At 39.1% G+C, this 16619-nt stretch overlaps 1 protein-coding gene across 1 annotated transcript in view; it reads right to left on the bottom strand.

The window, feature by feature from the left end:
* LOC135204220 (neuroendocrine protein 7B2-like) overlaps positions 1-16619 on the bottom strand; it is a 42807-nt gene that overhangs the window by 2741 nt on the left and 23447 nt on the right. Inside the window, exons 4-7 of the mRNA XM_064234326.1 lie at positions 14819-14979; positions 12255-12368; positions 1081-1277; positions 706-774 (exon numbers count right to left, since the gene is read on the bottom strand). Coding sequence (XP_064090396.1) covers positions 706-774; positions 1081-1277; positions 12255-12368; positions 14819-14979 — 541 coding nt within the window. The remainder of the gene's footprint in view (positions 1-705; positions 775-1080; positions 1278-12254; positions 12369-14818; positions 14980-16619) is intronic.

Here is a 16619-nt window from a genome sequence, read left to right as displayed (position 1 = left end):
CTGTTTTTTTCCATCTGTCCATCCCCTTATGGTGGTCGCGCATGGTAACACTGCGTCCCGGGCTTTAAATAGTTACGCTATGTGTAAGTTTTAGGTAAATAAAAGAATATCTTGGTGTACAGTTGCAACTGAAAAGTGTTTTAATAATTTACTGTATGCGAATTACACCGTTAATATTCGAAATAAGATATTTAAAGCCCGGGAAGCAGTGTTACCATGCGCAAACACCACAGGCGGATGGACAGATGGAAAAAAATAGAGTATAGACAGAGAGTAGAACAAGGGTCTGTGGTATATGGCTTATTCCGACTGATTAATAACTTAACGGTGGAGGCGGTGCCCGGGGAAAGGGGGCGGCGTGACCTCTGACCTTTTCTCCTCTGTGAAGTCTGCTGCTGTTAATGTAAACACCGAAGCATTCAGAATGTGTTGCTCTCTCTCTCTCTCTCTCTCTCACACACACACACAGATAATATATATATATATATATATATATATACATATATATATATATATATATATATATATATATATATATATATATATACATATACACATACATACACAATGCATCTAATGTATAAAATACTCTAAGAAACAAAAGGAAAGGGGTTTGCCATTCAGTTACTTGAACGACGCATTACGCTAAGAAGGGAATCGTTTAGAAATCCGAAAACTGCTTTCTGTTCTCATTCAGCTACTCACCTCCGATTCGTGGAACTTCTTTGCAACTGGGTGGTGGCCTTCGTTGCCCGTGGGTGGGAGAAAACGAAGCTTTTGTCAGTAGTCTGAGAATTTTTGAGAAGCCATTGTCGTCGTCTCGGCTCTCTCTCTATCTCTCTTCTCTCTCTATCTCTCTCTCTCTCTCTCTCTCTCTCTCATCATATACATATAATATATATAGATATATATATATATATATATATATATATATATAACATATATATATAAAGAAAATTCACATCTTACAACGAAAACTAATACAACAGTACTGTTACTCTCGAATACACCACACACACACACACACACACACACACCACACACACACACACCATAAACCAAATCGCATACTCACCCAACTTGTACCATGATCATGTCCAGGGCGGAGTCGAGCACGCCCTCGTTCTGGATGGAACCGGCCAGGGCGCTGATCTCGCTCTCCTGCGTGGAGTCGGGGCATTCGAACATGTGCTCTGTGTCACACATGCAGTCTTGGCGCCCTGGTACTCGGGAGAAGCCGGCTGTGTTCTCGAACTCCTCCAGGCACCCGTTGGCGGCTGTTTGGGGAGGGAGGGGGTGGTGGTCTGTGAGACTGGGCTTTTCTTTTTTTTTTTTCTTTTTTTTTCTGCTCTTGGGCGAGTCTGAGCTCGAACAGGATTTTATTATTATTATTATTATTATTATTATTATTATTATTATTATTATTATTATTATTGGAGAAACGCGTCCACAGTTATGTATGGGTACAATTACATCTAAAAAATATATTAAGAGAAGGGGGTAGTCTGTGTTTGAATCATAAGACTAGGCTTTATTTTTCTGCTGTTTGGCGACGAGTCTGAACTCGACTCGATTTAGATTTTATTATTATTATTATTATTATTATTATTATTATTATTATTATTATTATTGCATGCAAGGTCGTGTACAATCGGTGGGCGGGTCGGTGGGAACGGATTTTAATTGGTCGTTGGATGGAAACGAAATCTCCCCCTGAGGCGTTCTGACCTACGTAGTTTGGACGGGGTTATTAGCGTCGGTTGGGTGTTGTTTGGGGTACCCACCTCTTGGGCGGCAGGCTGTACAATTGATATATCTTCCGCTCGTTCTCTCCCGCTTTCTCTCTCTACTTCTTCCGCTCTTTCTCTCTCTCTCTCTCTCTCTCTTTCTCTTTCTGCAAGTTCCTCTCTCTCTCTCTCTCTCTCTCTCTCGTTCGCTCCTTCTAACGCTCTCTCTCTCTCTCTGCCTGCTCCTCTCTCTCTCTTTCTCTTTCTCTCTCTGTTTGCTCCTCTCTCTCTCTTTCTCTTTCTCTCTCTAGAGGAACTTGCAGAAAGAGAAAGAGAGAGAGCAAGAGAGAGAGAAAGAGCGGAAGAAGTAGAGAGAGAAAGCGGGAGAGAACGAGCGGAAGATATATCAATTGTACAGCCTGCCGCCCAAGAGGTGGGTACCCCAAACAACACCCAACCGACGCTAATAACCCCGTCCAAACTACGTAGGTCAGAACGCCTCAGGGGGAGATTTCGTTTCCATCCAACGACCAATTAAAATCCGTTCCCACCGACCGCCCACCGATTGTACACGACCTTGCATGCTATAAATACTTGTAAACTGTATCTTATTATTATTTTATTATTATTATTATTATTATTATTATTATTATTATTATTATTGGAGAAACGCGTCCACAGTTATGTATGGGTACAATTACATCTAAAAATAAATTAAAAATATATTAAATATATTTGTACAAATATGTGTGTGGATATGTTTCTCTATTTCTAGACTCATGATACTACAAGTATTAGTATTTGTCCATTCACTTGACCAGCTGCTCACCCCTCCCCACCCTACCCTCTTTTTTTTTTAGTTACTGAAATAATGTAAACATGAAACTTAGCGTTTAAATGTCATCCTTCCTAAAGATTCATTTTTGTATTTCCAGAGGCTGACCCATCTGCGTAAAACATGAGTCTGGAATTGGTTTCCTGGGGATTAGCCTGGAATCTTTATAAATGCCATCAAACGATCCAGGTTGTTAACATTAAGGTCAGTTGGTCTTGTCGAGTTGATAGTAAGTCTGAGATTACTAGGTGATCGGTGTAAGCTATATATGACTGCGTCCCTCGGCCTGTAGAATGAGTTCCGCGTAGCTGCGCTCGCTCCAAATGCTTTGCTTTACACCCAGAGCGAGAGTAGATGAAGTGTTTAATGTATTCCGCTTTTTAAACTCGTGTTGCAAAGCAACCTTTCCTGTTAGCATGGGAACCATATGAGGGAATCTATTATCTTGATCAATCATCTAGAAAGATTCCAAGACCTTTAGGAATAGAGGCCACGTGTCACTCGCTCTTATAGAGAGGGTAGGGATGGGAGGAGTACCAGGCCTTATGTTGAGGGGGGGGGGGGGGGCGGCGGCGGTGGTTGGTTAGGTTGGCAGGGTGGGAGGGATGGGGGGGTGGGGGGGGTGTGATTAATGACCACTCAAGTCACGGCTTCCACGAAGAATTAATTGCCGGAAGAAGCTGTATGAACCTGGATAAAAGGGGAAACTTCGGTCTAGCCCCAGTGACGAGTTTTTACTTCAGTTCCTATTAACATATGAAGACAGTTAATCTTCGTACTTTGTCTGAAGGACAGAGAAATGGCGGGAATTTCTCCGTAGGTCGGCCATCCCTATTTTGAGATGGTTTGTTAGACTTATCTTTCACCACTTTTAAGTACAAAATCTTACTCGTTGAAGTTATATAAAAGCGTAAATAGTTGTCTCGTTTCCACACGAATTGAACTAAGGGATATCTGATATCTGCGTAGATGTGTGATACAATTAACCAGGTCTGCGCTGTGCTCGGTTTGCGATTATCTCTTCCTTTCACCAGCAGGGAAATAGTACTGTCTTATAATTGAATTTTATAACACTTTCTCAGAGAGGGCAAGTCCGGTTTCCCTTGGGATTAGAAGCTACACGTTTCGTTTCGTTAATCCTTTATCCCGTTGCTGAAAGGTATCTATACTCTTGTTTTTTTCCATCTGTCCATCCGTCTGTGGTGGTCGCGCATGGTAACACTGCATCCCGGGCTTTAAATAGTTACTCTATGTGCAAATTTTAGGTAAATAAAAGGAATTCTGGGTATACATTCGCCACTGAAAAGTGTTTTAATAATTTACTGTATGCGAATTACACCGTTAATATTCGAAATAGGATATTATTTAAAGCCCGGGATGCAGTGTTACCATGCGCAAACACCACAGGCGGATGGACAGATGGAAAAAAACATGGTATAGTACTATAGTAGATTCACATCACCCGTGCATCTAATGTCTAGGCCAGTGCCTTACGACGCTCCTGATTGGCTGTTGATAAGCCAGTCACAGGGCTGGAACTTGGAAGCAGGGTTGCCGTTTTGAGGAATTTCGTCTATTAGTGTGGCTTTCTGGTGACATCTGGCAACCCTCCGTGGCTTTTCCGACCACAAGCCACGGCATGTAGAAAAAAATTCTTCACTTTGCCTTTTTATGTTTTATTATGAAAATAAAGATATAAAACATATCCTGCTTAATTATACAAATGAAATTTATTGAAATCCTTTATTTTTCTTCGTCAAAAATACTTTATATTGAGCTAGTGACGTGTAGTTTTCTAACATCACGGGAAATAATTATACATCGGAAAATACGCATTCTAACCATTAAATCATAAATAAAGTAAAAAATTAAGATGAACTGCCTATGGTAACACTGCTGAAAGCCAATGTTGTGAAGAAAAAACGGCATCACTGCTTGGAAGCTCTCAGTCTCTCGAGAGAGTTCACATAGGCAGGATGTATGTTCCACCTCTCCTGAAGGATACGTCTTTCAGGAGAGGTGGAACATACATCCTGCCTATGTGAACTCTCGACAGAGAGTGAGAGTTTACAACCCTGTGATTGGCTTATCAACAGCCAACCAGGAGCGTCGTAAGGGACTGGACTTGACGTCAAATGCACGGTTGATGTGAATCTACTATACCTCATTCGTCAGCTTTCGAAAACGGAGATGCTTATGTTTGGCAATGTTGAATATTTCAATTAGTAACTCCATCGCATTTTACTGTTTTACAGAATTCTGCAATTAAGCTGTGGAGGCTGCAATGGAATTTCATAGATTTTAGGAAAATGAACGTGAATATCAAGAACATTCGTCACTGGCCAAACCTTCATAAATTTCTTAATCATTGTCACGCCTCCAAAGGGACCTCAAAATTCCACAAATCTTGTCTTGCCTATGCTTTGTCTTTCACAAATCTCCACGCCTCATCTCCAGCATCCCGTCTCACAATTCTCACCTAGGTAGGTCTTCATCTCCAGTCTCCTGTGGTACATGCAGGAGTTCAGCTGATATTTTCACGTAGTACTACTTAGTACTCTCCCAAGGGTTGGGTCCAAATATTTTCACGTAGTACTACTTAGTACTCTCCCAAGGGTTGGGTCCAAATATTTTCACGTAGTACTACTTAGTATTCTCCCAAGGGTTGGGTCTAAATATTTTCACGTAGTACTACTTAGTACTCTCCCAAGGTTTGCGTCCAAATATTTTCACGTAGTACTACTTAGCACTCTCCCAAGGGTTGGATCAAAATATTTTCACGTAGTACTACTTAGCACTCTCCCAAGGGTTGGGTCTAAATATTTTCACGTAGTACTACTCTCCTATAGGTTGGGACGAAAGACGTGTCCAAGTCATGTCAATCTCCCATTCATCATTATCTTATTGACATACAGAACATCCGTAATTTCTTGTACGGAATCAATTCCCACTCTTTATGAGAGAGAGAGAGAGAGAGAGAGAGAGAGAGAGAGAGAGAGAGAGAGAGAGAGAGAGAGAGAGAGAGAATCTTAATAAATATTCTCTGGTAAATCGTAAGACTGAGCCGATCACATCAGTAGAAAATCTGTAGCATACATAACGTTCTTACTCCTTAGCAACATCCCATTCTCACCACCACACCCTTCCTCCCACCACCCCCACCCCCCCCCCTCCTTCCACCCTCACCGTCCCCTGGTATTAAGCTAGCTTCCTGGTCATCCTATAACCCAGTTTCTGCGCGTAGAGTAAGGATTGCCCTTAATTACTTTTCGAAACAAGTTCAGCCGTGTATATAGAGGTCATCGTCTTTTTTTTTTTTTGGGGGGGGGGGTTTTTTTTTTTTGGGGGGGGGGGGGGTTAGTTGGGTTTGGGGGAAGTTGTTATAAACGTTTGTATGACGCGAGATTTCATTTTATTGTAGGCTGATGTAGACAGGAGCGTATGCAAGTAGGTTTTGACATGCGTTTACTTATAAATGTGTATATATGTATATGTATATATATACTACATATATACACAGACACACACACACACACATACACACACACACACACATATATATATATATATATATATAAGATATATAATATATATTATATATATATATATATATATATATATATGTGTGTGTGTGTGTGAAATGTGTGTATATAAAATGCTTGAGTGTGCATATATATATATATATATATATATATATACATTATATATATATATATATATAATAGCTATAAGCATTTATACACCCATTACGTATGCGTCTTTGAATTTAGCTCTATTTTCATTTCCATCACCTCGCTGGCAACGGCTAGCGACAGTATTTATTTAAGTCGCCGCCTACGTCAATATATAAGCCACAGCGGGTTTGAACCGGAAGTGGCCGAATTGCGTCATGTCACCATCAGCGCTTCCTTGACACTGAAGAGTGTGTCGCCTAACTTTGAAACGTGAAACGTGTCTCTCGCAATCTCATGGAACGAGCCTATTTACTTGCGTTATTTGAACTGCAAAAAACTTGGAATAAAATTTAGAATGATTTTTTCTTTTTTCAGCACGCGTGCGTGTATATATATATATATATATATATATATATATATATATATATATATATATATATATATAGTATATATATATATATATAATGTGTGTGTGCTGAATAGTACGTTTCTTTTTATTAATACACACACGCACACACACACACACACACACACATATATATATATATATATATATATATATATATATATATATATATATATGTGTGTCGTGTGTTAAAAATGTGTGTGTGTGCGTGTGTGTATTAATAAAAACAAACGTACTATTCAGCACACACACATTATATATATATATATATATATATATATATATATATATATATATATATATATGTGTGTGTGTGTGTGTGTGTGTGCGTGTGTGTGTGCGTGCGCATACGTGCGTCCGTATGTATGCGTTTGCATAAGTGTCTGTGTATCTGCGTGTGAATCCGTCAATAACATTCATTCAGTAAATATAAACCGGAAAAAAAACTTTGATATTCCAACGAACATAAGAACAAATAGAAAAAAAACGAAACGAATAAAAAAAGTTAAACAAAAAATTCATCTCGTGTCCTGCACTGAAGGTTTCCCCTAAATTGGGCCCGTTAACGGGGCCACGGGAAAATCCCCGGGTGTAACAGATAGGTCCGTTAAGCTTCGACGCCTCTTTTCGGTTTGACTCTTCCTGCTCTATTTCGGGCGCAGGGGGGAGGGGGGGGAGGGGGGGGGGAGGGGGGGGGGGGAAACCATGACCCACAAAACTCTTTGGCAGGCATCCCCAGGGCCTATATAACCCAAATTCCTTTCGTATCGAGCTGATAGTAGTTGTAGTGGCTGTTAATTGTGTTGGTGATGATCGCATTAAATTGATTAGATAAACGATTGACATCATTCTTGTTGGGTCTGTCTCTTTCTTTACCTTGATGTTTAAACGACGGTAAGATAATAATCGATTACTTGTATTGATTGAGTTCGCGTGCCGAATAGACTGTCATTTTTGGGGGGGTCCGTATTGAACATTGACGTTCAATATAATAAAAAGCAGTTCAGCATCTTGAAGCGATTATTTTATTCAGTTTCGCTCTGGAACTCTGTCCAAACGTTTATTTCAATTCGTAGAATATAACATAAATAAATAAATAAAAAGGTGTGTTGGTGATGAGATTTTATTCAGTTTTGCTCGGGAAATCTGTCCAAACACATTTTTATTTTAATTCGGTAAAATATAACATATAAATAAAAGAAAATGTGTGTTGGTGATGAGATTCTGCCATCTGAAAGGATCTTAGATACAGGAACATAGGTTATGACCTCATATGATGGAAGCTGCGGTCTTTTGGCGTGAAAAATGCCTTTGCAGTGAAAATAACAAGTGACAAATTCATTGTAAAGTTTTCTTTCAATCAGTGACTGAACTCTTGAAATGGATGATGCTGTTCTGACAAATACCTTGAGTCCAAACTGAAGAGCGGGAAATAGCAGACACAACACATATTAGAACTGTGGTCCCTTCCTGGGTACACACGGTGGTATAGCAGTGCATCTAAAGGCAATTTGAAGCTAACATTCCTTCAAAAGTGACATTGAACGGATTCCAAGAAACTGTGAAACGGAGTCTGTGACAGGACGAGTGTTTGTACCTTATGAGAGCTTAGGATTAGTTACACAAGAGTGCGAGAGAAAACTACGAGAAAACTGTAAGCCAAGATAAAGTTCACATCCAATGTATCGCACAGCCAGATGATGAACATTTTAATGGAACAGCCGGGACAGAGACGAGCATTGGTGTTGAGTAAACGAACGAGAACCTCAAGAGGAACATAGACACGCCGTCGGCAATTAGATACAGTGATGACAGATTAGCATCGAACTTTGTGGCTTTTTCAAGTAGACACGAAGATGACGCGATAGTTGACACATAAGCTTGAATGAACACTGGTCCGTGAGTCGCGTTAGGTAATGATGCAACACCTGCCATCGCAAAAGCTTCCTTAGGAATGGAGAAGGATAATGGCAATGAACCATGTTTTGCTGTCTAAATGATCATGACGCGGATGTAGAAATAAGGGTTCCATGTTGGAGCGGAGCTTCCGCTACAGATCCAGTTTTGCAGTCATAATACCGAATTGACTCGGGTAATGAGATCAGTCCTGAATGAAAATTGACTAGGAGAATGCTCAAAGGTATAAATTGAAGGAACCAAAGAATTGGCGACCAGTTTCTTTACTACAAACTGGTTATCCATTCATTGGTAAAATATCGGTCAGTCGTATGAAGAGCGTTTCATTTACTGTGTAAGGAACGATTTTGTTCTCGTAAAATGAGATCAGTATTACGCAACAATCACTCCGCAAAAGACATCATTTACAATGTTATAACGTTAATGTACATAATTAGGAAGGCCAAATGCAGCTAGTCCCGAGAAGGACATTATGAATTAAGTTGTGGGATGGAGTAACCAAGATCATAAGGGTAACTGGAGCGAAACCCATTAGTGAAGAGTTTCTGAGACTGCAGATGAAACCAAATGGGTCATATTTACACGGCAGATGGAAAACTAGGACAGGATGTGCCTGAATGGACTGCTGGAGGAAAACAATGAAGAGAGAAAAGCGCCTCAGTGGCGTGGGCGGTTTGGTCTTGGCCTGCCACCTCGGTGGTCGCGAGTTCGATTCTCGGGATTTCCACTGAGGGGTTAGAGATGTGTATTTCTGGTGATAGAAGTTCACTCTCGACGTGGTTCGGAAGTCACGTAAAGCCGTTGGTCTCGTTGCTGAATAACCACTGGTTCCATGCAATGTAAAACACCATACAAACAAAAAAACAAACAAACAATGAAGAGAGAAGAAGAAGAAGAGGAAATTTGAGTTGACCTGAGGGAACTGGCACAGAACAGACATTTGTTGAGAGAATTTTTCAGAGACCTGTCTATCCTCTGGAGTGCTGCAGGAATTGTCTGAATGACTGATTGTAAACTGATAGTGTACTATAGTGGATTCACATCAACCGTGCGTCTGATGTACCAGCCAATCAGGAGCGTCGTAAGGGACTGGCCTAGACATCAGATGCACGGTTAATGTGAATCCACTATAGTTATACCAGCAAGAAAACACGTGTTTGAGCTGTTAATTATGACCTTAACTGACCATCATTCGACTGGAGTGGGTCGCTGCGAAAGATGAAGAACATTGGATTGGCATCCTAATCGCAAAGGACTTGACTGAGAATCCTAGGGATCAGGGAGCCTCTTTTTAAGTGGACAAAAACGGAGGTGAGGAAACTAAGGTGTCTTCCAACACCAAGATACACTTCCCATCATGAATTATTCTGCTGCTGTTTGTGAGAAGAAGGTTTTAAAAAATGAATTAAAACACTTATCTTTTTTTTTTAGTAAATTCGTGAAAATTTAAGATCCAGGAATTTGATAAATAAAGCCATTTTAGAACACTCCATTCTAAACAGATTAGATTATAATAGTACGTGAAATTCATCAAGTTGCTTATCAAACGAAATGAATATTTCTTTGCATCATGTTTCGCTTATATGTTGAGACAGCATCAGCTTACGAGGTTAAATAGCATCAACGTGCATCAACGAGTGACCAGAGGAGTGAAAGGGGTCCTGAAACGATCGGAACTCTTATTTCTTAAGCCAGAAAGATTAGTGAGAGAAGAGGACTATCACCATAAAACCCCTACGTCAAAAAGTGACTTGTTTTGTCCTCCTGCTTGGTTGTGATAACCTTGCCCGTGATTTCGTATGGTGTACGCCTGTATTTATATATATTTAGATGTATACATATACACATAGAGAACCATTTCAATGTAAATTTAGTATTTATAAGAAACCGACCAGCAACTTAACTTATGTTCATTTCTATTCAGGCCACCATCTTAACATAAAAATATCAATTTTTTCTTCTATGTTTGTACGAGCATTGCGCATTGTCAGTCCCCAATATTTGGATCAAGAAATTGAATACATAACAAAAATAGGGAAAGATTTATGTTACCCTTCACATATATTAGATATTTGTTATAATAAAGCCCACAAAAAGTTTTATAGTAACACGGAGAAAGAAAATTCTAAGAACATTCTCAGTTTGCCTTATTTTAACGGATTTGAAACCATTAAATCATTGCTAAAAGCCTTTAAGGTCAACCTTGTTTTTTCCTATAATAACACACTAAAAGGAATGTTAATAAAAAATTACCCCAGAGAAAGCAACAACATAATATATAAAATTCCATGTATGGATTGTCCCTCATTTTATCTCGGACAGTCGAGCAAGGGCTTAGAAGTAAGGTTAAGCCAGCATAAATATTCTGTAAAAACTGGGCAAACATCTAATGCAATATTCATTCATTTAAGTGAAAACAACCACCGAAGAAATTGGATTGGTAGTTCAGTAATTGCAAGGTCAAAAGATGTCTTATCAGGAAATCTTTTAGAATCTCCTTTAATACAACTTACTTCTCATTGTAATTTTAATATTGGTCGTGGCCTGTTTCATTTAGAACCTTGTATTTGTAACATGATTAAGAATGACCGCAAGATATAATTACAGACTTAAATAAAAATTAGTTGCCTTAGAGATATCTTCGTTGTATATGTATTTTTAACATGTATTGTGAATATGTTTTTGTTTACCAAAGTCCTTTAATTGTCTTGCCCTTGTGTCTGAGCAGATTGTCTTAAACTTTTAATTGCACCCATGTTTTTGCTTGTTTGGGAAGGTTACTCACCTTCCAGGTGTGTTGAATTCTAGGTACTAATCTCTTTATAATCCCTATCTGTCAGTTATACGACCTTTCGTGTATTGTCATTTCCTCATGTATGTCACTTTATCTGCTAAGAAAAGAACGTTTGAACGTCGAAAGATCTCGCGGATACTCCGTTGTTTATTTTCCCTCGTGGCATATATCTTTATTTATGGATTTATCACCTTCCTAACTTTCGTGATTCAGTTAGTCACACACACACACACACACACACACACACACACACACACACATATATATAATATATATATATATATATATATATATATGTTTAAAATATATTATCAATGAAGAATGGATCGACTCCCGCCGGAGCCTGACGAACCACTTCTCACTTATGTAATTCCCCTTCGGTATTAATATACGTATATATGCATATATATATGTTTAATAATATTCGTCAGTGAAGATGGATATATTAAATGTTTAATAGTACTCGTCAATGAAGACGGATCGAGGATCCGCAGGTGACGAACCACTTGTCAACTATAAGTCCGCCCCTCCCGGTATTATTCTCGAGACAGAGCGAGTTGGATATCAAACCAGATTTGAAGCTCAGTGGTCGTGAGTATAAAAGTGTCACGGTGATGTGATAAAAAAATATATATATAACTGTGCATATATATATATATATATATATATATATATATAATATATATATATATATATATAAACTCACATTCTTAAGATATCCTTAATCATTTAGACATATCAATAATAAAGTGATACATACTAGAAACAGCGACTCCATATAGAAATGGGAAAAGCTGAAGGCAAAGAAGAAGAAGAATAATACAGTGATACATATCCCACGTACCTCAAGGTTACGTTTCTTTCATCCCAGTCAACGCGACGAGAGCAGGAAGGAACTTACCTGTGTAGCCGATGGGGCAGGGGTTAGGAGGGTTGCAGTAGGCTGGGAGGACATCGGTGTTGGTCTTCACGGTCTCGCTTCCAGGCTTCGGGCGCTGTTTGGAAGGCTTCCCGCCTGCCCATTGGAGGAGGAGGACAAGAAGAAGAAGATGTTAAAAACAACATTAGGGAACTTAAACGGGTGCGAATGACAGCAAAATGGAATCACTGGAAAAACAACATTAGGGAACTTAAACGGGTGCGAATGACAGCAAAATGGAATCACTGGAAAAACAACATTAGGGAACTTAAACGGGTGCGAATGACAGCAAATGGAATCACTGAAAACAAAAAAACAATTAGGGAACTTAAACGGGTGCGAATGACAGCAAAATGGAATCACTGGAAAAACAACTTTAGGGAACTTGAACGGGTGCGAATGACAGCAAAATGGAATCACTGGAAAAACAACATTAGGGAACTTCAACGGGTGCGAATGACAGCAAGTAGGAATCACTGGAAAGGAGAGAATGATGAATATAATGCACAGGACAATCAGAAGATAATTAACCTGTAGCTGAAGAACGAAGTAACGTACAGGACAAATAGAGCAAAGGTAGAATGATCAGAAGAATGACTTGGGTACTATGGCTGAGTAAAATAATAAATAAAGAAAAGGTAATAGTAAGAAGAAACGGCAAACTAGAAACACGATGGAGGAGTGAAAGATGAAATAACCGGTAGATGATAATAACTACGAATGAAATGGAGAAGAAGGAAAGCGAAGAGAAGGAAGAGGAATAGAAGATAATGTACATAACTGACAGTAATAATAAATGTATGGTGGAATAACTCTATCCTTCACTGGTTTTTGGTCTTTTGTTATTTAAAATGCGATTCGACACTAGAAGTTTAGAAAGTACTGTAGACTCATGCTGAATAATAATAATAATAATAATAATAATAATAATAATAATAATAATAATAATAATAATAATAATAATGTGGTACTTATGTGCCATTTTCGCTGTACTCCAAGGGCCAACATGACGAAATAAATTTACATCTCAGAGTAAAATACCGTTTCAGTTCCAAGTCTCTGTGGATTTCAGAGAGACGAAAAGAAGAGAGAGAGAGAGTTACAGGGAGTTACAAGTATAAGGATGTCTCAAAGACTTGCTAGTCCATCCGAGGAGACATCATGTGCTCACTTATCTGTAAGAGCAGGTTTTACTGTTCATTCACAGTGTCCTAATGATTTTGTCTAGCTTTCTTTTAAACTCTTCCACACTGTTGCTGTTTAAAACTTCTGGTGGCAGTTTATTCTACGTGTTAAGAAGTTCCAACAGTGGGATGTGTTGTATCTCTTCAGTTCCAGTTTCCATCCATTATTTCTTGTCTGGTTATCGTTTAACGTAAATAGGTCACTTTATACTTTTGCTATGCCTTTCAGTATTTTAAATGTTTCTATTAGTTGTCCTCCCAATCGGAGAGAGACAGAGACAGAGAGACAGAGAGAGAAGTCGGCTCAGTTAACTACCCTTTCATTTAGAATGATGCAACATCCAACATCATCTACGGTATGACCTGGATGACGCAAAGCGGTGAGGCCAAAGGCGGAAGACTTGGCAACGCAAAAAAAAGAAGAAGCGAGCATTCCGCCACATCGGAGGCTGGTCCCGAGATGTAAATCCTTTGCCATCTATACCGTAAAGAGAAGGGCGATCAGACGTCGCTTCAAAAATCAAATTGCACCCTTCCGGAAGACAGGTTTTCGGAAAGGTGAACTGTACCTTGTTTACATGCAGTGCGTGCGTGCTTGCGGGCTGGCATTTCCATGCGCGTAAGCGTTCGACCAAGGGATATGAATGACAAATACATTCGTTGCTTCATTCGTCCTTTTGTTGATGCACCGGCATTGAAGGGATCGAAATCTCTTTGTTAAAGCATTAAGATCTCTCTCTCTCTCTCTCTCTCTCTCTCTCTCTCTCTCTCTCTCTCTCAGCCAGCATAATTCTGTCATCTGAAAGACGCGTTCGGGAATCAGCATAAATATAGAATTATTTCAACGCTCTCTCTCTCTCTCTCTCTCTCTCTCTCTCTCTCTCTCTCTCTCTCTCTCTGCATCTGCATTTGCATCGAATTTCAACTTGCCCTTGAAAACCAACCTTTCACGTTTGTCAAAACCGGCTGAATAAACATTCAGTTCTGGATCCAGCCCGTGCCTTGCATTCCTGCATTTGTGTCGCACGTATATGTATGCATGGCATGCATTTATGCAAACCCTGCTCATGCTTATGAGTATGAGGTCAAAGGATGCATACACCCCTGTGTAAGAAGCCTATGGGACTTGGAAGATTACATGACAGTTTTTTTTTTCAATGTGAAATGTCTATGTAAGATGAAATTAGAACAAATGGGAGCATAGCAAGTTAATGATGATGTCAGCGCTGTTATATATATATATATATATATATAATATATATGACATCCATAAACATATAAATATATACATGCATTTTGTACAGTACAGTACATAAAATCCTTATACTCATGGAAAACGAACGCAGTTAAAATTATTCTTACCGTAATTGTTGTTCATGGTGCTGAGGAGGGAGGAGTGAGAGAGGTATTCTTGGTCCCTGATTGAGGGGCTTAAGGCCAGGGCATCATAATCTAGGGCCATAGGAGGCGCGGGCATCTTCTCCATGGCCCTGGGTGCCATTCCTTCGAGGGGTATGTTCTGACTGCGGTGCCAAAGAGAAGAAGAACAGAGTTATTAAGGTAAGTATTGTTAGATATTTTCAAGGATTTTTTTATTTTATTTCTTTATTTTTTTTATTTATTACAAATCTCAGTGAGGTTGTTTTGCGTTAAATGTAAGATTAAAGAAAAAGTTAAAAAATAGTTTTCAGAATTTTTATTTTAATGTTGCAGTGTTTTATTCAAATATACATACGTACGTATGAAATATATACATATCTATATGTATATATACATATACATACACATATATATTCGTATATATATACATATATATATATGTATATGTATATATACATACACATATTCGTATATATATATAGTATATATATATACAAAATATATATATACATAATTTTTACATATATAATAATCAAGATTGCACAAGCTCTACATATCTAGTAAATCACAGGAAATTATTCGTTAAAAATAAACCATGATTCTTTCTTCATTTGTAACAAATCCCAGATGATTCATTTCATGAGAAACAACATTTCATGAGAAACAACATTTCATGAGAAACAACATTTCATGAGAAACAACATTTCATGAGAAACAACATTTCATGAGAAACAACATTTCATGAGAAACAACATTTCATGAGAAACAACATAAATTCCCGTCGTCCTTCCAATCCACCTGGAATCAGTCACGGTAAACGCCACGAAGCTGCGTCGTTCTTCCTTTTAAAAATATTAGATCAGTAATTCCAGGAAGAATTCTGTATTTTTACCGTCGTCAATAACTCTCGATAGATAGGGCGCTCGTTAGCTCTTCCAAACCAGAAAAAGTTTAGATGCTCGACGCAAGACCCTTTCTTCTGCTCGTCCAGGGCTTTGTATAGAAATACGCAACCTAGGATATTCTTTTCTCCATTAAAAGGAGAGCTCTCCCTTGTGTGTGTGGAGAGGCCGGTGGCTCCGTAGCAGTAGGATACATTGTCTGGAGCTTTCAAGAAAGGCCATTGTCCTCTGCTGTTATCTAAGCACGTCAGAAGGACGACGGCAGCGAATAACAAAGGAACTTTCTATTCAGAACACAATGCTCTACTTGGAAAGTTTCCAAATGGTTGCATTTAACGAGTCTAGCGGCAGGCTACATGTCCTACCCCAATACTGGAGACTGTGACCTGACATGGATGACGCTTACCTTAAAGCTGGCCATACACGTACGTACGCGACTGGCACGAACCAGTCAACCTTTAACGTGTATGGGGGCTATTGATGCCAGTCCTGACTCCTGTCGAGACTGGCTTCAGACTCGGTGGACTGTCCTGTCAGCATGTTGAACAGACTGGCGCGTCTTGCTGCAGTGTGGGGAAGGACTGGATGCAAACGTTATGAGTAGTTTATTAATGAGTAGTCAGACTCGATCGCACTATTTCTTTGTGGGAGACCGGCCGGGCAGTAAGGAATAGACTACTGCTGTAAAAGTCTCTCAGTCAGTCAAGTATTGACCTCACGATTTCATTAGTGAGTTTTTGGAGCTGTACTACAGAACACTTCCATGCTTGTGAAAAATACGAAATCCAGATTACTCCAATAGAGTAGAAAGACAAGCGGCTTATGAGCAATTACTGGAATTATGTGTAAAAAATAAATAAAGATGCAAACAGATTTTGTGG

Source organism: Macrobrachium nipponense, chromosome 44, assembly GCF_015104395.2.
Source record: "Macrobrachium nipponense isolate FS-2020 chromosome 44, ASM1510439v2, whole genome shotgun sequence".
Taxonomy (NCBI): Eukaryota; Metazoa; Arthropoda; class Malacostraca; order Decapoda; family Palaemonidae; genus Macrobrachium; species Macrobrachium nipponense.
This window is presented reverse-complemented; position numbering and strand designations above follow the sequence as displayed.